The 23,115-nt window shown below is 46.6% G+C and overlaps 1 protein-coding gene across 2 annotated transcripts; it reads left to right on the forward strand.

Annotated features, from left to right (window-relative positions):
- Positions 1 to 434: 434 nt before the first annotated feature.
- Positions 435 to 22,534, forward strand: LOC139753797 (uncharacterized). 2 transcript variants are annotated; one of them, XM_071670668.1, is made up of 3 exons: positions 435 to 1,223; positions 15,798 to 15,863; positions 20,798 to 22,534. In XM_071670668.1, exons 1-3 carry the CDS (start codon positions 647 to 649, stop codon positions 21,115 to 21,117), a joined length of 963 nt encoding a protein of 320 aa, XP_071526769.1. In that variant the 5' UTR covers positions 435 to 646; the 3' UTR covers positions 21,118 to 22,534. The 2 variants fall into 2 exon arrangements, with proteins under 2 accessions (XP_071526769.1, XP_071526771.1); XM_071670670.1 differs by lacking the exon at positions 15,798 to 15,863 and having other exon boundaries at positions 440 to 1,223.
- The last annotated feature ends 581 nt before the right edge of the window (positions 22,535 to 23,115 follow it).

Genomic DNA, 23,115 nt, shown 5'->3' on the forward strand with positions numbered 1-23,115 from the left:
GGCTGCTCGCTGTGACATGTCTTAAATAAAACTCCCTCAGTGAAGGCGAAGGGTTGAGGGAGGGGAGAGGTTGTGTGTTGGGGGGAGAGGAGGAGGGAGGGAGGAGAGCTTGGACGTTGACAGCAAGAATTAACACATGATATTTGTCGGTATCAAGCTTTCATTATAGAGACGCGGGACTCAATCACCAACACAGCTCTATTACCTACAGCCCGGGGTGGGGCCCAGCCTCCCGGCCGCACCAGTACCTCGGCCAATCACCGACGAGAGCTGGGCGGAGTCGTTCTCCTCACACCTCTGCCGATTGGCCTCAGGATCACAGGCGTGGTCCGGGCGGGGCCACTGTCACTCACGCGGCGGCCCGTCCCTGCTTAGTGGGAGGAGCCTGGGAGCTCGGGTCCGGGCGAGGGGCGGGAGTCAGTATATAAGCCAAGGAGGCGGTAGTAAGATGTCCGAGTGACAGTAGGCTGTCAGAAGAGAGAGCAGGGACGTGTGTTGTGTTGTTTTTTTTTGACACGCGTTATCTCCTGACGCAGGACGTTTAACACCCCCAAACCCCCCACCCTTCACAACCCCAAGAACTGCGGAAGCCCCTTCGGGAGGAGGTCGCTCTCGCTTGGAGACAGAGTGTAGTGCCGAGTGCGTGATGGCCCAGGACCTCGGGCGTCAGCAACAAGTCGATATCGCTACGCCGAGCCCGCTGGTGCCTCCGGCAGTTGTCATGGGCGCCCCTGCCCCAGTCAGCCCGGCGTTGCCGCCCACGCCGCCCTCACACGACACCCGTAGCCCTCCCCCGCCCACACACGAAGCCCGTAGCCCGCCCCCGCCCTTACCACGCTCCCCGCTCGAGTCCAAAGAGCCCCTCTCCCCACCGCCCACCGCGCCCAGTCCACGGACGCTCCCCTTCAGCATCGAGAACATCCTGAAGCCGGATTTCGGCGTGACCCGACTTCCAGAGCGGCCCACCATCCGCACGCCCGAGCTCCTCCTCCGCACGCCGCCCAAGACCCCGGAAGCTCCCGTCGACCTCAGCCAGAAGACCGCCGCCCCGAGGACGCCCAGCCACGGCCTCACCCAGCAGCAGCAGCAGCAGCAGAGGACCCACGGCAATAAGTACCCAGACAACCCAGAGGCCCTGGCCAACCCGAAGGTGCCACAGGACAACAGCAACAACTGGCCGGCCTGGGTGTACTGCACGCGCTACTCCGACAGACCATCGTCAGGTGAGTTGCGGCCGCCGCTGCCGCCGCCGCCGCCGCTGGGCCGCATGCGGCGCTCCTCCTGCCGCAGAGAGAATGCTTAGATTTAGCTTGCCCTTCGTCAGGTAGGATCGGGGAAAATGAACGCACAGATTCTGGTAAGGACACACGGGAATACGAATCACATTATCCTCGCTGGAAAAGACAAGAATCCATGGAAAGAAATATTTAGAATATTCAAATATTAAATATTTAAATAGATATCTAATGGAATATTTAATACAGCAATGATGAAATATCGATCATGAGGAAAATGTTCAAAATCACAATATTAACAATGAATACTAATCAAGAAAATTGTTGTGATAACTGTAACTATTTACTGTTGTAGATTTGTATATGTCTGTCAGTTGTGAATAAACATCCCGACTAAGAACACTATCCCCAAAAATTATAACCGTTCGTTATAGTAATATAAAGGAAAAAGGAATATACACATATATATATATATATATATATATATATATATATATATATATATATATATATATATATATATAATTTCGCGTAAAAATAGGCGTAAGGAAAGTACCAGTACAATGCAATGCGTCTCAAGTTCCAACAAGCGATTGTTACAATTTCATCATCACCATCGTGTGGGACAGACACAGTCACGCCTTCCGGAGCATATTGAAATAGATAACCAAGAGATGATAAATAGATAACCAAAAGATGATAAATCCAAACCTCTCAAACATTCCCAGTTATCGCTTACCGTACTGAAGAACCCACCCAGTAATATTTATAGAACCCAACCAGTAATATTCATAGAACCCACCCAGTAATATTTATAGAACCCACCCAGTAATATTCATAGAACCCAACCAGTAATATTTATAGAACCCACCCAGTAATATTCATAGAACCCACCCAGTAATATTTATAGAACCCACCCAGTAATATTTATAGAACCCAACTAGTTATATGTATAGAACCCACCCAGTAGTATTCATAGAACCCACCCAGTAATATTTTTAGAACGCACCCAGTAATATTTATAGAACCCACCCAGTAATATTGATAGAACCCACCCAGTAATATTCATAGAACCCAACTAGTTATATGTATAGAACCCACCCAATAATATTCATAGAACCCACCCAGTAATATTCATAGAACCCACCCGGTGATATTTATAGAACCCACCCAGTAATATTCCCTGTTAAAGGATAGATATTTATCAGGAATTGTTTGAAATATTTTTTTTCCTTTTTTTTATAATGTCATGTAAGGCCCAAGTGCAGGGGTCAGGTCGGGGTCAGCCCAGGTTAAGGTATCGTACTGTCAGCGCTGTTCTACATTGCCGTGGGTGACGATGATCATCTCAAAAGAACTAATTTCTTACGATGTTAGATTGCCATTGTCTTAATTCGTATATAGGTGCCTTGATGCACCAAATGATTGTTAAGACTTAATTATTTCCAGTTATGATTAAGTGGAAAAAAAAATATATATATATATATAGGTTTCGCTGTAATCACGCGAACGTATGAGTTGTGATTTAAAATATATATTGTTGTAGACTACAAGCCTTAGAAAATTGATTTTTGTTTTACAATATATATATATATATATATATATATATATATATATATATATATATATATATATATATATAATCTCAAGTTCAATTACAATCTCAGATCTATTCCTTCCATCCTCACCCCCTCCCCCACAAACCCTTGACCTCCCCCCTACCCCCCCAGACCCAGAGAATCATCCCCCTCCCCCTCCCACAGCATAAGGCGAAGTGGAAAAGCAATTTTCCCAGCGATTTCCTACAACGCTGAGCCAGCGGGCGAGCTGCTGCTGGTCCTCCCTCCCGTGGGCAATGCTCGCGCTGAGTCGTCCGCTAACCCACGCTCTCTCAACGCCCCTCCACGCTCTTCTCCGACTCTCCACGCCTCCCTGTTATTTTTTTGTTTTTATATATTGCATCTTATGCGTTGTTTGAGTAGCATTTTCTTTCCCCCATACCTTCTAATACACGCTGTTCGTGGTCGTAGGGTTGTCCGTGGTGTCTTGTGCTGGCCAGACCTCGTCACTGTGGTTTAAGATAAAGCCTCATCATTTTCCTCTTTTTTTCTTCTTCTACGCATCGCACGCTTAGCGTGTTATCTACAAGATCACACAACCCCCCCTCCCCCTCCCACGCTAGCTGTGTACTTTTCACGACGCCGGCTGAACGCTGACGGTATCCACGCCCGTCGGTCGCAACGCCAGACATGTGCCACTGATGATACACGCGTTCGAGTGTGTGTGTGTGTACAGTACATATCTATTGACCCCTTGTTCCCCCAGCTGGCCTTCGATCAGCACTACCCGCATTGCTTTATTGTAAGACACCCGCGTCTCTATCCACGCCACCCGCGTCTCCATCCACGTCACCCGCGTCTCCATCCACGTCACCCGCGTCTCCATCCACGTCACCCGCGTTTCCATCCACGCCATCATCCATATGTCTCAGGCGTTGTTCAGGCATGTTAGGATTGGCGTCTCGTGCGCTCATCCTCCACGCATTTTACGCTCGTCGCCTGCGTTGTCATCCTTCACGCCTACAACCTCCTCACAACCTGCGTCTTTCTCCTCCTCACAACCTGCGTCTTCCTCCTCCTCACAGCCCACGCCTTCAGCATTCTCAGACACACCACGCCTGTTATACGCATCCTCACACACCATGCCTCCTGTACGCATCGTCCCAGCCCACGCCTCCTATACGCATCCTCCCAGTCCACGCCTCCTATACGCATCCTCCCAGCCCACGCCTCCTATACGCATCCTCCCAGCCCACGCCTCCTATACGCATCCTCCCAGCCCACGCCTTCGCTCATGTTCTTGCCCCACAGTTCCCGCCACGCCACCCATGCGTTCAGGGAATACCACCCTCGCTTTTATCGCCCCCCCCCCCCGCCATAAGTACACGCCCCCACACTTCTTACTCTCCACCCGCACGCACACACAAACACACGCCCATCATCCCTTATGCTCACAATGCTCATGAATATTTTCCGCGTTCGTGAGTGAATTCTGAGGCATTAGTAATCTATTTTCTTGCGAAGAATGAATTGTCTTTTCATTCCAGGGATCAGAATCAAAACCCACACGGCCAAGAACTGGAAATTGACAAAATATCATATATTTTCACGAATTTAGAGACGGCGAATTACACTTCTAGATAGGAAAGAATATCTCGTATGTAAACTAAGAAGATGCTGAAAGTAGAACGGGATGATGCAAGGAGGTTTACATGGAGGTAAACTCCTCATAAAATGGAATTAAGAGAATTTTAAGACAAGAGTGCTAGAAAGATACTAGGGGCGATTTTCAAGCCGTGTTAGAAAGATAGTAATAAATTCTCATTGCAAAAGACAGAGAAAAATACAGATTTGTTTTGAAATAATTTGAAGACATCTTTTTTTTTATTTCTTATTAATTCATTTATCATCTTACGTTTGCCGTTTCATGCGCTGTGACATCTCTATCTAATAGAAATAAATGATTATATTAAGCAGGAAAATATGTTCCTTAAGTACGTATAAGTAGTATCTACACTTTGCTTAAAGAGCATGTAAAACAGTGTCTGAAAAAAAAAAATACTTTATGGCTTAACCATTCTGGTCTTCTTCCCTGTCATTCGGAGTTAGGAAATTAAAAAAAGAAAGAAAAGAAATGATTATAATAAGAGATGGGATATTGTGTGTGTGTGAGAGAGAGAGAGAGAGAGAGAGAGAGAGAGAGAGAGAGAGAGAGAGAGAGCCACCACAACATTCTTCCAAAATAACACAGCGACATTGTTTTCATTGAAATTCTTTGAGGTTCTCCCAGTCAATTACATTTTCCTTGCGAGTGGTTGAGTCTGGCTGTGGCTGAGGGAGGAGGGTGAGGGGAAAGGGAGGAGGAAGGAGTGTGTGAGTGAGTGAGTGAGTGAGGAGGAGGAGGTGGAGGCTGAGTCCCTGGTGAACTGTGGTTCCGGGTGATGAGGAGCAAGGATGAGTTCTGGATTGACTGTGGTTTCAGGGTATGGGTAACACGAGGGGACATGGGTGAATTCCACACCCCTTGCTCCACTCCCAGGCTGCGCTACATGCCGTAGCGGGGAAATGATGGACAACCCCGTCAATGCTTCGACGATGCGCATCCCCAAAGGGGATTTTTACTAGCAATGTAACGTAACGCGGGCGGAGCCCGGTAATGTATATATTCTTTTGTTTTTTCAAGCGTTATGGGATTACGCCTGCACGTGGTTACGCCGCGCGCTTCAAAAAATGAATATAATCGCGCTGGGGAAATTTCTCACTCTAGGAAGGGTGCAGCATTACCCTGCCACTGATTGTAGCGTAGACTGGAGACGGCATGTGTGGCGTATAATGTTTCGTTGGGTTAATGTAAATAATTAGTAAGAGTATGATGAATAGTCTGATAATTAATTGTAGCTCTGGTGATTAATATTAATTTCCCTTGTAATATTTTGGCGACCGTCATACAGAATTGAAGTCAGACGACAAGAGATAAATATATGATGATGATGATGATGGTGATGAAACTCAATTTACATTTCACTCAGTGAACTGTGAATGAATTTGTGTGTATAGTTGATGGATGAAGAATGGACGTAGCTGAATATACGAATCGAAAGGAAAGATTAGGTGATTTCCTTTTTTCCTGTCGAATCCATTCCCCATTTTCTTGATCTCTTTTCCCCCTCTCCATTCCCACCTCACCCCCCCCCCCCCCTCTCTCACGAGGCGACAGGTCAGGTCAGTCCTCCAGACTCTTCCTCCTTCCCCCCCCCCCCACCCCCGTCTCCTCCTTCCTCTCCGTCGGGGGAACCTCACTCACCTCCCCCCCCCTCCCGAAAAAAATTGACAACAGCTGTATCGGGGCACGAACCATGGACCCCGTGAAAGGTCCTCTTCCTCCTCCTCCTCCTCGCTCCCTGCATACCATTTTCTTTTCTTTTTTTTTACGCCAGAGAGAGAGAGAGAGGAAGAGAGAGAGAGAGAGAGAGAGAGAGAGAGAGAGAGAGAGAGAGAGAGAAATACATACGAAACGAGAAAAAATCAGCTGTTAATTCTCCTCCACTTCAACACCTCCTCCTCCTCTTCCTCCTCCTCCTTCCCCCCTCCAACTCCCCCCACTTCCCTCCCCCTCTCCAAACATCACCTCCTCCCTCTCTTCCTCCCTCCATCCCTCCCTCCCTCTCTTCCTCCCTCTCTTCAATCTGCACGGCAAAGGTTTCCCCAGCATTCCATACCGGCCTAACCATCGCTGGAATGCCGCGTTCGGGCTAACTACACCGGCAACAATGAACGACCGATTGTCACTTGTTTTACTCCGGATGTCAGGGTGTGGGGGGGGGGGGGGCCGCCCTCCCTCCTCTCCCCCCCCACCCCCACCCCCCTCTGTCCCTTCCTGATCCCTGACCTCCCTTACCCTACCCCCCAACACACACACACACACACACACACACACACACACACACACATTTTATTCGCTAGCGTCGATGGAGAGCGAGAGCGGCCCTGGGGGCGGGGGCACCCAGGGCCAAACCATGGGAGGCAGTTAGGGGTGAAATACGCGCGCTGTGGCACTGGGAATCCCGGCCTTCAATTAACTAGCTAGTGCTTTAAGCTACTCCTCTCCCGGACGATTTCATTCGATAGGGTCAATAGGGTTCTAGAGGAGGAGGAGGGGGGGGGGAGGCCTTCAGTGGAGGTTATCAGGGGGGGGGGGGAGATTGGTATGGGGGAGGAAGAGCGTTCGAACGGCGACGCTCAAGGATGAGTGTAAGGAATACATAGTTCGTTTTTTTTTTTCCCAATTTTCCAAAGGAAGGAACAGAGAAAGGGGGCCGGGTGAGGATGTTTCCTCAGAGGCCCAGTCCTCTGTTCTTAACGCTACCTCGCTGACGCGGGAAATGGCAAATAGTGTGAAAAAAAAATAAATAAATAAATATATATATATATATATATATATATATATATATAGGATATTATGTGAGGTAGAGGATATAGAGGAGGAGATGCCCTTTGGCCACACAACACAATAACTTTTGTCCTTCGTGAACGGATGATAAATTTCTTAACGCCAGTGTTGTATACACAAGGTACAGAGTTCCGCGTGCTCTCTTATCATTGCTTCTTGAAACAGAGGAAGATACTGATCCCGAGGCGTTTGTAGAGTCAAGGAGCTCAGTTTATATATATATATATATATATATATATATATATATATATATATATATATATATATATATATATATATATATATATATTTATCTATTCATTTATTTATTCATTGCTGGTTTTCAGTAAGGAAATTTAGTAAAGTAATTTTACGTTCTATTTGTTTCGTAGGCTTTGGGGACTTCTGCTGTTTGTTTGTTTTTATGACGTAATTTGTGCCCATACTTGTATTCGTCATGTTGGCATTTTCCCTTCAAGAGGACGTCAAGGGCTTTCATAGTTTCCTCACGAGGGCGTTTTGTCAAGCCTATGGTATGTTCGCATTCACCTCCTGTAGGCTCCGGTCACCCTCCTCTCTCTCTCTCTCTCTCTCTCTCTCTCTCTCTCTCTCTCTCTCTCTCTCTCTCTCTCTCTCTCTCTCTCTCCTTCTACTTAATCAACGCGTGTTTAGAGGCCTCGCTAATGCGTGCTGCATACGACAATGGCCAAGGGCGTGTACGATGTATATATATATTGATGCGACAAGACGCAAACTATCAGTGAGTAGAGACCTGGATGATTAATGATCCCCGGAACGATCAAGTAATTAATCGTCTGGTTAATTTGCTCCCGGGGCTTGAGGAAGGGAGAGAGGGAAAGAGAGAGAGAGGATTGACTTGGGAGTAAATTGTGTCACTCTTTCGCTACGTAGCTTCGCTGATTGTTAATTAATGTTCAAGTCCCTCTTCCTCCGTCTTCCGTCTGTAAACAGAAAGCATTTCCTTTCTCATTTGCATGTCATTATAACTTTCGCTTTTTCCCCCGAAGACGAAAGTTTAGACGTGTTCCTCTGCTTATTTACCTGTTATATATCCTTTGCGACGACCAACCTTACCACCCTTACATTACCTACTATTTAACTTGAATCTGAAATTTACTCGTACGCATTTTGCATACGATTATTCTGATTTGATTCCGACGTGTGCTGTAATTACGCGTTGTCTTCCCTCAAGACATCGCGTTAAAGGGAAATTATTAATAGAAGAATTTTTAATTATTTACCGAGATGGAGTGTAATCAAGAGTGTGGCAGGAGATATTGGGAGGCAAGACCCTTCCTCCGTGTCGTCAAGCAGTTTATATCAAGGTGTGATTATCTGCTCAGGTCATTTTCTTGTTTTCTCAAGCAATTAGCCAGTGTTTTATCCTGGCTTTACATGCGAGGCCATGATTGGCTGCCTGCCCCCTGGGCGCTGAGGCGACGCCTCTGATTGGCTACTGTTAAACTGAGAGATAGTGAGGGGAGGGGGGGTAATGTGGTGGGGTTTGGTTGATTGCTTTCTCTATCGTGATTGGTCGGGTTGGGTTGGGTTGGCCTGTTGTGAGGCGTGGGTCTGGTTGGGGGGTTTTGCTTTCCAGGCGATGATGATGGTGCTGGTGGTTGGGGTTGAGGGGGGTTGGGGTCTCTTGATGAAAGACTCTTGATTGGTTGGAGATGGTGATTGACCTGTTCCGGGAGTGGACGGTCGGGCCCTTGCTCAGTTCTGATTGGCCGCTGATGATCATGACCGAGCAGTAGGTCAGGAAGCTTCCGGGCCGTTGACCGGTCGTCTATGGGTGAGTGCGAACAGGTCGTCTATGGGTGATGATGATTTGGTAGTTATCAGGTGATAATGGTCGTTCGCTTTCAGACTTGAGGTCGCGGCCCGGACCCCATGGAAGTTGAATTGGCAGTCGTTTTGAGGAGGGGGGGAGGGGTCGGTCACCAAGCGTATGGGTCAACTGGTTGACCCCCTGAATGATCTCCTCAAGTCTCCCTTTGGTACGATTGGATGACCAAAAGGCTGTTCCAAGATGCTAATAGTTTGATTCTGCTGTTAAAACAGACTGCGGAAGGGGTGCAGAAAGACCCACCCTCTCTCTCTCTCTCTCTCTCTCTCTCTCTCTCTCTCTCTCTCTCTCTCTCTCTCGCTGGTGCATGACCTTCGTGAGGACCATCTTGGGCCAAAAACCTCTTTGTTCTGCAAGAGAGTCTTTTATCATCGGGATCCGAGGAACACTTTCTGATGCCCGCCGAAGACAAGAATCACTGAGCATGTTGTTACTTTGGTCAACTGTAATTCCAGCTGAGCAAGGGCTTCTTCAGGTCTTCCCTGGCGTTAGGTGCTGGCTGTATACACGTCCTGCCGCAACACAAGACTTTCAAACGCTCATTTTGGAAACCTTCCAGTGCTCTTGAGTGGCGCTGATGAAGGGAGAGGGAGAAAGAGAGAGAAGATCCATCATCTATATATATATATATATATATATATATATATATATATATATATATATATATATATATATACCGCCCATCCCACCAGCAAAGACACAGCAGAATAAATAAACGTTAAAAAGATCATATAAAGAAACGTCGTGGGATAAGGGCAACAGCGAACTTCAAGAGTCCAATAAGGTCTGGACAATCAACACTAAAACAGATTTCACGAGGCAGTAACCCATTCCGTTGGTCTGGTCTTCCATTCCCCTCCCACTCTCTCTCTCTCTCTCTCTCTCTCTCTCTCTCTCTCTCTCTCTCTCTCTCTCTCTCTCTCTCTCTCCCCGTCAGGTCTCCACCAGCCATTGAGACCACACGCCTGAGTGCGCCGTGATGCGCGCCCCCAGACGGAGACCGCCGGGCTCCTCCTCCTCCTCCCCCCCCTCCCTACCCCACCCCTCGCCCCCTCTCCTCCCCCAGAAGGGGCCCCGAGGAGGCGCACCAGCGCCGCCACTTGCTGCTGGGTGCTGTGTGGCCCTTGATTAAAACCAGCAGTTAAGCGATGCAGAGGCGAGGGTGGAGCAAAATGAGCCTTGCCCTCAATAAAGCACATGTTTCCGCGGGCAATAAAGAGAGAGAGAGAGGGAGGGAGGGAGAGAGAGAGGGAGGGAGGGAGAGAGAGAGGGAGGGAGGGAGAGAGAGAGGGAGGGAGGGAGATAGTTTGGGGAGGGGGGAGAGAGCAAGGTTGTGTAGGACAGGGTACCCCACGAGCGGCTAGACGTGTTGTGAGGTGCTAGGTTATGAAGGGGAACGTACTCGGTTTGTAGGGAGGGAGGTTTATGAGGTTGTGAGTTAGGGAGGAAGGTTTATGAGGTTGTGAGTTAGGGAGGAAGGTTTATGAGGTTGTGAGTTAGGGAGGAAGGTTTATGAGGTTGTGAGTTTTGCAGGGAAAGTGTCGACGGGAATATGTTGGGAGGCTTTTTTAGGTGCGTTTCTGAAGAGGCGTGATGAGGTGGGGGGTTATGGGGAAGCGCTGAGGTCGGGTTGGAGGGAAAGATGGAGGTTTGTAGGGAGACGTTGAAGTGAGGTTGTTGGGAAGATGTTGAAGTAGCCTTGTATGAGGTGTTAAGGTCGTCGGTTTATGAGGTGTTGAACTGGGTTCGTGAGGAAGTGTGTGAGTGGCTCGGGAGAATTTGACGAGGTCGGTTTGTGAGGTGTTGAGCTGGGGTTGGTAGGGCGTTTAGCTGGGGTTTTGTAAGGGGGGAGGGATGTTGTGTTGGCTTTGTGCTGAAGGTGTGGCTGTCATTAGTGGCAGAGGTTTCAGTAGGTAGTGCCAACACTGTTATTGTTGGTGGTGGTGGTAAACTGTGCCAACAATACTGATGGTGGCAGTGCTTGGCAGTGCCAACAGTCTGGATGGTGGTAGTGTTGGTAATAGGCTGTTGCCAACGATGATGATGGTGGTTGTGGTAGTGACTGGCAGCACTGATGATGGTTGGTGGTGGTAAAAGACATTGCCAACAGTGATGGTGGGCCAACAGGGATGGTGGGATGATGATAGTGGTGGTAGTGGCAGATGATAGTGCCAACAGTGATTGTGGGTAGTGTACGAATGTCGCTGTGGGCATTGGCAACGGCGGATCAAAATTCGCAGTCAAGAATGAGCAAAGTTGGCAAAAACATAGTGCCACTTAGAGGAGTGAAGACAGGGGCTAGTGGCAATCAAGGACGGGGTCAGTGGCAGTCAGGAACGGGGGTAGTGGCAATCAGGAACGAGGGTAGTGGCAATCAGGGACCAGGGGTAGTGGCAATCAGGAACGAGGGTAGTGGCAATCAGGGACCAGGGGTAGTGGCAATCAGGGACCAGGGGTAGTAGCAAACAGAGACATAGACATATATATTCATTTTTAGAAACAATTTGTGAAAATGGAATTTAAACTAGGGGCCAAGTGATTGTGAAATGGCGATACAGTCTTAGACAAAGAGAAACTCCGTCCCAGGCAAACACTAGACATACAAAACAGCGCCGCGCTCCGGGACGCATGGTCGCTAACCACAACAAACAAACAAACAAACAAACAACCTGTCATCATTCACTCACTCGTTACCAAACGCCTCCGATGAACAATTAATCCAAATATCTCGTGTGTGTGTGTGAACAATTACTCCGATGGTTATCCCACAGCGTTTGCGATATACCCCGTGGCTTTGAGATGTGCCTTATATATATATATTGGTTATACCCCTGTGGTATACCCGGCCGTAGACATACCCGTTAGTATATTCACCGGTATATTCGTCTTATATTTTATGCGTGATTATCGCTGCTATAATCACCGCTACAGTAAATCAAAAGTCTGACGGGATAATAGCTCGCTATTCCGATATCAAATATCTTCACTTTTCATTTACTGTCTTCCCAGAGAATTACCTTTCTGTAATTTCAGGTTATCAATGATTATATATATATATATATATATATATATATATATATATATATATATATATATATATATATATATATATATACTTTTCCCTTTTCGCCTCCCCCGTGAACTGCAGGCAGCCAGACAGCGCCACACAGAATGTAATCGGATGTATCAAATATAATTTTCTGTAATTGTCATCGTTATTGCCAATGCAACAAAACACAGACCCCCCCCACCCCCACCCCCATAACAACCAACCCCCCAACCCCCCCACCCCCCACCCCACCTCCCCCCACCCCCATAATAACCCCCACCCCCACCCCCCACCAAGACACGCGCAAGTGATTACGTAGGATGGCCAATCCTCGCCACCAAGTTGGCAACGCTGCCAGCCTATACAAACTTGCCCATCAGGCATTTAGCCTGATCGCTGCCCATCAGAACGCTGCCTCTTTAAGGGGTCCACCACTCAGGTTCCGACAGAACTTGGCTTATCTAAACACCTGAATACGTTTTCTTTTTCCTCCCTCTTTTTTTTTTTTTCTCTCTCTCTCTCTTATGGATCTGTTTGTCCGTGTGGGTTGGTCGCTGACAGCCAGCGTGTGCGACGTGTGGGTTGGTCGCTGACAGCCAGCGTGTGCGACGTGTGGGTTGGTCGCTGACAGCCAGCGTGTGCGACATGTGGGTTGGTCGCTGACAGCCAGCGTGTGCGACGTGTGGGTTGGTCGCTGACAGCCAGCGTGTGCGACGTGTGGGTTGGTCGCTGACAGCCAGCGTGTGCTTTGTATAGGCCGGTCGCTGTCAGCCACACATCGCCCGAGTTAGTCGCTGACACTCGGAAGTCTTGGACCCTAGCTGGCACGCGAGTGACAGCTGCTTCCCACAGTTTGTGTGAGGAAGACGAAACCATTCGAGGATTGGCCGTTATCATCCCTCCCCTTCGAACAACGAAGCCGTGGAATTCTCTTCATCTTTCGCCTTTTTTCACACAACCTTTCCACCGTTAAGAATCGGGTCCACAAACAACTAAGGTGCTTTCATTAAACTAGTTATCTACCTCATTATGATCAGGGGATGTGATTCACAAGAGTTCTTCGTTAGCAAAGCAGTTCGTTGCTTTTTCCTAAGTGAATAAATGTTTTACGAATCACCTGTTGTAGCTCTCCAATAGCAAGGATTCGAACCGAGCACCTTTTGCGTTGTAGTTGAGTACGCAGAGCACTCGGCAGTGCGTACCCGCCTACCGCGCAAATGATACGAGGCTCGAGTCCTTGCTGTTGAAGAGCATCACATGTTCTGTGAAGGTTGGCTAAGAATTAATATAAACCTTTATCTCGAGGAGGGTGCAATTCATGTCCCCTTCTCTCCCTCACTGTCCATTCTCCAGCATCGTATTCACCTCCCCACACACTAGAGTAGGTCTGCTCCCCCACCACAACCACCTCACTCTCTTTCCTCATCACCACCACAACCTCTTTCACCCCTCACCACCATCGCATTTTCTCTCCATCATTGTAACTGTGCCCAATTCTCTTTTCCACTGACACCTCCCCCATGCCCTTACATTCCACATTCCAACGCCCTTCCCCTCAGCCTTCCACTTCTTCCAACCTCCCTTTCCCCCCCTCCCCCCCAGCAACTCTTTCTCCCCTTACAATCTCTCCCTCTCCAGCAACCCCTCCTTCCTACTCAACCTTCCTCCTCCACCCCCTACCAAACTCTACCCCAACTCGAACCTCCAACCTCGCTTTCCTTCACAACTTCTCTCTCCCTTGCAAAAATACCCCTCCCTTGCAACCACTCCCTCCTTCCTCCCCTGCAATATCCCTCTCCTCCTGCAACCTTCCCTCACCCTTTGCAACTTTACCAGAAAACACTTCTTGCTCTTTTTTCGAGTCAATAATTTTGATGCTCCCATCAAAGTATTTCGCCTGTGTAATTGGCCAACCAGCTTTATTGATATTTAAGCTGACGACTGGCCCTCCTGAGCCCGAGGTCAGGTCAGTTCAAGCTTCAGGGTGAGGTCGTGAGGGGGGTAAGCTGACCTCTGCCGCAAAGCCTCACTTTTGATAATTACACGTAATTGATAATTGATAATTATTGGTTTGGCTGCAAACTTATAGTCAGTTCGTTTCTTTTTGCAATATATATATATATATATATATATATATATATATATATATATATATATATATATTGTGGAATCAATATCCTACTACCCCCTCCCCCCAACACATTTATTTGATCCGGTGTTATTTATCATAACATTTCCTTCTGACAGGTCGTGGCGTTATCATTATCATCATTATCATTATCACTCCATGATAATTGCTGAACTGCGATTATCTTTGATAAATCCTCTTCGTGACTTTCAGTTTATTGTTTCTTTTTATGGAGGTCCGAGACGTCGTCTTTGCGATGTAATTCTACTGTAGTGCAATGTAATTTGTAAAATGGAATTCTCTCTTAATGTAATCATGAGTTTAGGAATATTGTAATTGTTCGCTCGTGGTTTGATGTGGTATGTTAGATCATGAAGTGTTATACCAAAGCCCTTGAAGTTAGGGATTATTATTATTATTATTATTATTATTATTATTATTATTATTAATATTATTATTATTATTATTATTATTATTATTAATATTATTATTATTATTATTATTATTAATATTATTATTATTATTATTATTATTATTATTATTATTGTTATTGTTATTATTATTATCATTATTATGACTATTACCTTCATATTATCTTTATCACCATTATCATTATTATTATTATTATTATTATCATTATCATTATCATTATTATTATCAGATCTTTCTAGTTTCTCTCGCCAGTACATGTTCCTCTTCATCCTTCATTCAACAGATATTGTTTTACTCTCTCTCTCTCTCTCTCTCTCTCTCTCTCTCTCTCTCTCTCTCTCTCTCTCTCTCTCTCTCTCTCTCTCAGCTTTCCATAATCCCAGTCGTTTCTCTCTCAATCCCCAAGTAATCCTCATTCCTCCTTTTGTTCCCATCAATCCCTTGTCCTCTTCCTCTTGCTTCAGTCATCCTCGTATTCCATATCACCTCTCAGTAATCCCCGTTTTCCTTCCATCTCTCAGTAATCCCCGTTTTCCTTCCATCTCTCAGTAATCCCCGTTTTCCTTCCATCTCTCAGTAATCCCCGTTTTCCTTCCATCTCTCAGTAATCCCCGTTTTCCTTCCATCTCTCAGTAATCCCCGTTTTCCTTCCATCTCTCAGTAATCCCCGTTTTCCTTCTATCTCTCAGTAATCCCAGTTTCTTTCCATCTCTCAGTTATCCCATCTCCTCGGTAATCTCCCGTTCTATTTTCATCTTCTTTTCGTGATTCCCAGTTTTCTTTCTCATGTGTCAGTAATCCCCACCCTTGCACTGTAATCCCTATCCTCTTTTTTTTCATAAACACTAATCATCCCTTTAATCTCACAGTAATCCCCATTGTTCTCTCTCATTTCTCATTAATCCCTATCTCTCCTCCTCTTTCTTTTTTCCGTAAATTCCTCATTCCTCTTCTCTCTCTCTCAGAAATCCTATGCTTCTTGTTCTCTCCGTAAATCCCCGATCTCTCTCTCTCTCTTGTCTCAGTAATCACCCTCTGGCCTCCGTTTTCCCTCGGTAATCCCATAATCTCTCACCCTTCAATCTCCTCTTTCAGTTAATCCACCTCGCCTTCAGTGCCCTCAACTAAATCTCCCGTTGGACGGGGCGGATTACCATCACGGTGTGTATGAGGGGATTACTGACAGACCTGCCATCTATTAGTTCAATATGGCAGTCAGCTGACCAGCAGACTCGCGAGGATTATCTTTGAGAAATGAACTAGAGCAATCCTTGGCCTCAATTCATCTCCCCCCTTCCATTAGATCTGTACGCCCTTCACTCCTCCCTTTCCCTTAGACCCAATCCCCCCTATGTGTCTCAACCTCTCCCTTAAAATTCTATCCAATTATTTTTTTTTCCTCGTTTCCTTCAGTTCTCTTTCTCCCCCGACCTAACACTCATCTCCTCCTCCTCCCCTAATTCTCTCTCTCTCTCTCTCTCTCTCTCTCTCTCTCTCTCTCTCTCTCTCTCTCTCTCTCGTGTCTCCCACACCCCTTTTCTCTTCACACCCTGATGCTGTGGACCCAGCCTACCAGAACGTAATCGCAGGGAGGCAATGGCATAATGAAATTCTTGTCATTGCTTAACATTTGCATAGCAGGTCCTCCGGTTTAGTTTATTCATTAAGTCTTTGGTTGCATGTCTAGTGATGTTCCCCCGTCCCTCTTGGAAAAGGGGTGGGGTTTGGGGGGAGTGTGAGTTGGTGCGTCGGGGGGAAGGGAGGGAGGGAGGACATAGAACCAGCAGGAAAAACACGACGAAACACATGTACGGGAAGAGTTACATATAGAGTTACATGGTGAGTTACATAGAGATTTACAGAGGCACACAGAGTTACATAGAGAGTTATATAGGTGCACAGATCACACAGATGTGCCAAGAGGATGAAAAGTAGCGGTGATATTGTGCCTCAGTGAGGTTTACGACCCCATGCAAGTCAGGCCTAAATCCAATTTACAGTGATTACGAAGCAGTCTCGAATTTGCACCGCGGGGGTTCGAAATTTCGATCTGATTGAAGACAGCTTATCTCTCTTACTGTTCAAAGTGAGTGTAATGCTGACTCGAACTGGTGTTTTGGCAGTTCGAAGTCTCGATCTTACTCACGGGATTTGGATTCGCGTAGCTGTTCACACTGACTTTGAATTCCAGCGAGCTTGATCTGGCTTCGTAGGAGTTCGAAGTCTCCGTCTTACGAGATTTGGACTCGTGTAGCTGTTCACACTGACTATGAAGCAGATTCGAACTGGCGGCGAGAGAGATCGAAATGCGACTTTCTTTCCGTGACGAAGATTCTTTTCGGGTTCACGAAACCAAAACATGATTTCGTTTTCTATATGTCCTCGAATGGTAGACTTAGCCAAAGAAAAACGAATTTGTCCTAAACTACAAGACTGACAGTTGAAACTGAAGGACCACTGCAGCCTCAGAGTTCAGTTTCGGATCCCGCTGACCAGGGAGGTAGCATGAGAGAGTGAGTAGAGTTGTGAGGAAGAAGGATTAGGATGATGAGGAGAACAAATGAGTAGAATAGGGAAGAAGGTCTAATGAAGGTAGGGTTTAATCCTGTACAAGACCATAGGTAGACGACCCAAGTACACTCCCCATAACCTCGAACTCCATCCCCACCCTTCCCCATTCCCTTTCCCCTTCTCCTCGTATCCAGACTAAAGGGGCAGAGAGAGGAACAAGGGTTGCAAGGGGAGAGGGGGTGAGTGAAGAAGAGGAAGAGAGGAAGAAGAAGGAGGAGGAGGAGGACTAAAGGGAAGGGTGGGGGAGAGTGGGGGATTTTATTAGCGCCCCCCGGATGTAAAAATGTCCCCGCGTCGCCTCATTGGTACCATAAATCAAGAGCGTAGCGACGCGTGATTCTCCTGAGTTGAGCGTTATCAGAGTGGAACTCATTTTTGCCACGGTTCTGGGCCGACGTGATAAGCGCCTGCGGACCGGTAATGGTCCTAGATCCTGCTTGCTATAATTTGCTCATCCCATCTGAGCCGGGAGGGGGGACGGGGGGGCCCGGAGGAGGCCCTGTGCCACACTCGCGTGAGGTGGAATAAATTGCCCCAGGATGATCTGGTGCTACCTCATACGAGCGAGGAAATGAGAGTGTGAGTGAGAGAGAGGGGAGGGGGAGGAGAAAAAAAAAAGAAAGTGAGGAAGAAGGCCTTGGGGGAGAGAGAGAGAGAGAGAGAGAGAGAGAGAGAGAGAGAGAGAGAGAGAGAGAGGGGAAAAAAAATATGAGGTTAGTCTAAAACATTGTGAAGCTGTTGAGAAAACACTTGAAAGAAATAAATGAGTTTGAGATGAGTCTGGCTGGACGTTGTTGGTCAGAGACTCATAAACACCATGAATTTAGTCCATGTGTGGTCAAACTCGGGTACTGTAAGGAGGGGGAGGAGGTCACACAAAAGGTCACCTCCAGTGGCCGAGGTCGTGATAAATGACCCTGTTGACGGCGAGGTCAGAGGATCGAGGGGGGTGGTGGTGGGTGGTGGGTCATGACGCATGCAGTTGACGAAAACAATATCGTCATTCGGTAAATCATGAGCGTGTCGTACCAGCAGAGACATTCTTGCTCCCCCTTGAGTTTACGTTGAGTGGTGAACGTGATGCCCACGATGAAAGACCAGACTAACACTTCGATTGGTGATGCCATGACTGTGTGTGTGTGTGTGTGTAGGACATCTGGTCCATCGAGGAGGCCCGACTACTCGGGAGGCTGCTCCTCCTCCTCCTCCTCCTCCTCCTTCTCCTTCTCTTCCCCAGCCTCATCATCCGCTGACAGACCTTCAGAACGCTATCGTCCCCTGACGATCACCACCAATAAGGCGACATCTTAAAACATCAGCCGACCTAGACAAAGCAACCACATCACACGTATCTCTAGGGAGGAAGGGTGAGGAGGAAGGGAGGGGGGTGGAATAAAGATTATCATTCGACAAAAGCGAACTAATCTTGCTCTCACTCACCTCCCATGTCGGACGGAGAGTAGAATCCTCCTCAGCCACGAGGACAGCCGAGTGTAGCCAGCGAAACCTCGACAACAAACTGTCCTGGCGATTGAAATACGTGGGTCACGATATTGATGGGGGCGGCGTACGGTGAATATTAATATTGGGATGAGTGGGTTTCGCGTGTGTCGGGTGACGGCCCGGTGTTTTGAGCGGGTTTGTGGCGCGGCGTAGGAGGGAGGGTGTGATGGTGGATGGGTGGGTGGATGGGTGGGTGGTGGGTGGGACGAGAACGACGAGCTTAGTGGTTGAGGGCCTGTCGATACGAGGGCGCGCGCGCCCCCCCAACACACGTCCTGCACCGCGAGGATTAGGTTCAGAGTCGAGGATTGCCAAATGCTCTCTTGCCTGGTGGTCGCCGAGTGCCAATCAGTAGTGACTTACCCACCCCCATCCCCTGCCTCCCCCCAACATCCCCCCCCTCTCTCTCTCTCTCTCTCTCTCTCTCTCTCTCTCTCTCTCTCTCTCTCTCTCTCTCTCTCTCTCTCTCGCCAGTAGATCGTAACACTGACTGACGATTTCGCTTCAAAAAAAAAAAAAGAAGAGCGTGTCTGTAACATAGTGAAGAACTCCTCAGACTCTCCAAGTTCTTCTTCATTGAACTCTGATAACATTATCTGAAGAACTTATGTAGCTATTGGCATACATACTTGATTGACGTTTCCCGCGCTAGCGAGTAGCGCCAGGAACAGACGAAGAAAGGCCGTATTCGCCCACATCCATTCTCTAGCTGTCATGTGTAATGCACCGAAACAACAGCTTCCCATCCACAACCAAGCCCCACAGATCTCTCCATGGTTTGCTTCACATGCCCTGATTCAGTCCATTGACAGCACGTCGATCCACATATACCACATCGTTTCAGTTCACTCTGTCCCGTGCAAGCCTTTCACACTCCTGCATGTTCAGGCCCCGATCACTCAAAACTTTTTTCACTCCATCCATCCATCTCCAATTTAGTGTTCGCCTTCTCTTTGTTCCATCCACCTCTGACACATATATCCTCTTTGCCAACCTTTCCTCAATTATTCTATCCATATGTCCTAACCATGTCAGCACACCCACTTCAGCTCTCACGCAGACTCTTTCATATTACCACACATATCTATTACTATGGTGACGAAATATTGTTACATCTACTTTTGTTAAACGAATCCTGTTGATAAAACTTTTGTTATCATCATCATCGCAACAGTTTGTCTAGTGCTTTTGTTATCAATATTCATTTTCATCATCATTATCATTATGGTAATGATTCTATATTGAATTAGAAAAGATGGGACAAACATGCAAGGGTGAGGAGAGCATCTCTAAATGTGATTAATGATGAAGGTTTTGATTACAATGACACGTTGTTATCTGAAAACACATAATCATTTATCACTATCTGTATCATTAAGGCGTTTATATTACGATTAAAGCCTAGTGTTATGATTGTAAGAATTATCATAATTGCCATTGTTATTATATCATTATTATATCATTATTATCATTATCATTATCATTATTATTATTATTATTATTATTATTATTATTATTATTATTATTATTGTTATTATTATCATTATTATTATTATTATTATTATTATTATTATTATTATTATTATTATTATTATTAATATCATTATTATCATTATTCATTATTATCATTATTATCATTATTATTATTATCATTATTATCATTATTATTATTATCATTTATCATTATTATAATTCTTATAATCATCATTATTGTTGTTATTATTATTATTATCATTATCATTATTATTATTACATCATTATCATGGTTAATGGATCTGATATATATATATATATATATATATATATATATATATATATATATATATATATATATATATATATACATGATCCTGTTTTATGTCACTGAGATCAGCGGAGGGCTAACAGATAACACAGTAGTACCAAATGGAAAACAAGTTCTTAGAATCTGGTTCGTGTAAAGATTTCGTTGATAGCCATTGATCCATATCCCAAGACCTCTACTCCCATGCACGGCTAACTCTCTCTCCCTCTCCCGGCAGGTCCTCGCTCCCGGCGAATCAAACGACGAGACCGCAAACCGGAGGAGAAGCGACCTCGAACAGCCTTCACCTCGGAGCAGCTGGCCAGACTCAAGAAGGAGTTCGAGGAGAACAAGTACCTGACGGAGAAGCGGCGACAGGACCTGGCTCGCGACCTGGGCTTGAACGAGAGCCAGATCAAGATCTGGTTCCAGAACAAGAGGGCCAAGATCAAGAAGGCCAGCGGGCAGAAGTCGGGTCTGGCCGCCCACCTGATGGCCCAGGGCCTCTACAACCACTCCACCGTTCCCGTTGACGAGGATGACCCATACCTGGGCTAGGGCGCCGCCTCACAAACACCCTCTCTCCCTCCCACCGTCGCAAAATAAGGTTGAAATCTTGTGCTGCTGTTGATCGTCCCTTGTCAACCAACGCCCTTCCTCACCCCCATGCACGACCATGGCTACACGCGCGTGCCACTCCTTTTTTTCCTTTTTTTTTTTGTCCTTCCGCCGAGGCGGTGAGTAGATGCAGGACGTGACACGGCGGCGAGCATGTGGCCCATCAGTGTCCCCTGGTGTTCTGCGTCACGCCCGTCAGCGTCCCGCGACGTCGCCGCAACACAGAGAGGAGCTCTCCTCTCTCGCCGACGTCACTCCCCCATCCTCACACATAGGCACGAGAGCCGTCAACTTAAGAATGGTTCAGGAGGCGTTTGTCGGCGCCGTGGTCGTGAGGAAGGGGAAGCACGGAGGCCTCAGACGACAGGAGTGACGTGTCACCCCCCAGAGGACGGCGTCTGGTGCGACCGTATCATGGGTTTCTAATCACCCTGACGGCGGCGTTGGTTGCGGCCCTCTGGGACTCTCCGTTGCCGCAGTCCTGCGCCGTCTCCCGCACCAGCGAATTACACCACTCGGCCAGAAGTTCCGCCAACAGACTTCTCTTACTACACACCCGGACCTGTGGAAGGTTTTTTTTCTTTCCAAAAGTTTGCTTCGTAACGACCCCCAGACAGAAGCACCGCTCTCCATAGTCGATCGTCTTTGGAAAGTTCTTGGTTATCCTTCATCAGACCCCTCGCGAGGTGTCCAGTCTTCACGGAAATACCGTCAGAGGGACTTCTGTACCACATACACTCACTGATGTTAAGGAGTGTCAAGTGTTATTCTTGAAGAAGGTCTCTTCCATGACATATAAGATGGCTAACCTCTCCTTCGACCACCTCCCCCTTCCCATTCGTTCCTCCACTTCGCTCGCCTCTTTGGCCACAGGGGGGTGGGGATCACACACACACACACACACACACACACATTTCTATCCCAGGCGACTTAATCACCTGAAGTCAGCAACACCTGCCGCTGAAGCCCTTCGTCCTGCACCAGCAGCAGTCAACACCTCACGCCTCCTCCTCCTCCTCCTCCTCCTCCTCCTCTCTCCTCCTCCTTCTACAGGATCGTCTTATTCCACATTTTTAATATATACAGGCAAGAAAACGACAAATTGGACTGCCTTATGTTTTACGTAGTTGAACTACCGAAGAGTACAAATTAGATTTTAATTTACCAGAACAATACTATGCCTCAGATATTACCACTCTATGTTCCACTGACTTACCTCGTTCAACACATTTTGTACAGCAACAAAGATGTGAGACTCGCATCCAGTCACGTGTACATAATGTATATTCCTCAGATGTTTATATGTTGTAAATACCTGTTTAAATTATTTATATGTCGTGTTGTCCAATAAACAATTTTTTTTTCGTTATTGCTGTCCTTTTCAATATTATACATTCCTCCTGCAGTCGTGAAGGACTAGACAAAAGAACTGGACTTACTTAAGCTGGTGACTGGAAATTAAAGATCTGTAGATGGTAAGTATAAGAAGAGAAATATACCCATTAAGACACAAGATAATGAATAAGACCCCATTTTCCACGGAAAGCCATACAAGCAAAATGAGCCATGTGCAAAAGAGTGATTAGAATGTTGCATATGTATTTGTCTTGATATATATATATATATATATATATATATATATATATATATATATATATATATATATATATAAGGTAAAGGAGAGAGGTATTCATACAACAGCTGGAGACACAGAGGCCAGCAGGTATTCTATACCAACCACTTCTTAACATCATGTGTCGTCCATCGGCCTGACTTCACCTGGTGAGAGGTGTCTTGAGGCCAGTCCTACCGGGTCTTGCCTCAGGCAAGCCGTCAATCTTACCCAACATAAAATAAGAACCAAACATACTGAAAATGAGATTCAGAATGATTCTGGACGAATGATATCGATAAGAAAGCAGATAATTAGTGAGAGAC

Source organism: Panulirus ornatus, chromosome 15, assembly GCF_036320965.1.
Source record: "Panulirus ornatus isolate Po-2019 chromosome 15, ASM3632096v1, whole genome shotgun sequence".
NCBI lineage: Eukaryota > Metazoa > Arthropoda > Malacostraca > Decapoda > Palinuridae > Panulirus > Panulirus ornatus.

Excerpts from the sequence above, each read along its gene's own strand:
- LOC139753797 (XM_071670668.1), top strand. The coding sequence starts at position 647 with ATGGCCCAGGACCTCGGGCGTCAGCAACAAGTCGATATCGCTACGCCG. Across the intron at positions 1,224-15,797 it reads CTCCGACAGACCATCGTCAG|TTAATCCACCTCGCCTTCAG; the intron begins GTGAGTTGCGGC and ends CTCCTCTTTCAG. Across the intron at positions 15,864-20,797 it reads CGGGGCGGATTACCATCACG|GTCCTCGCTCCCGGCGAATC; the intron begins GTGTGTATGAGG and ends CTCTCCCGGCAG.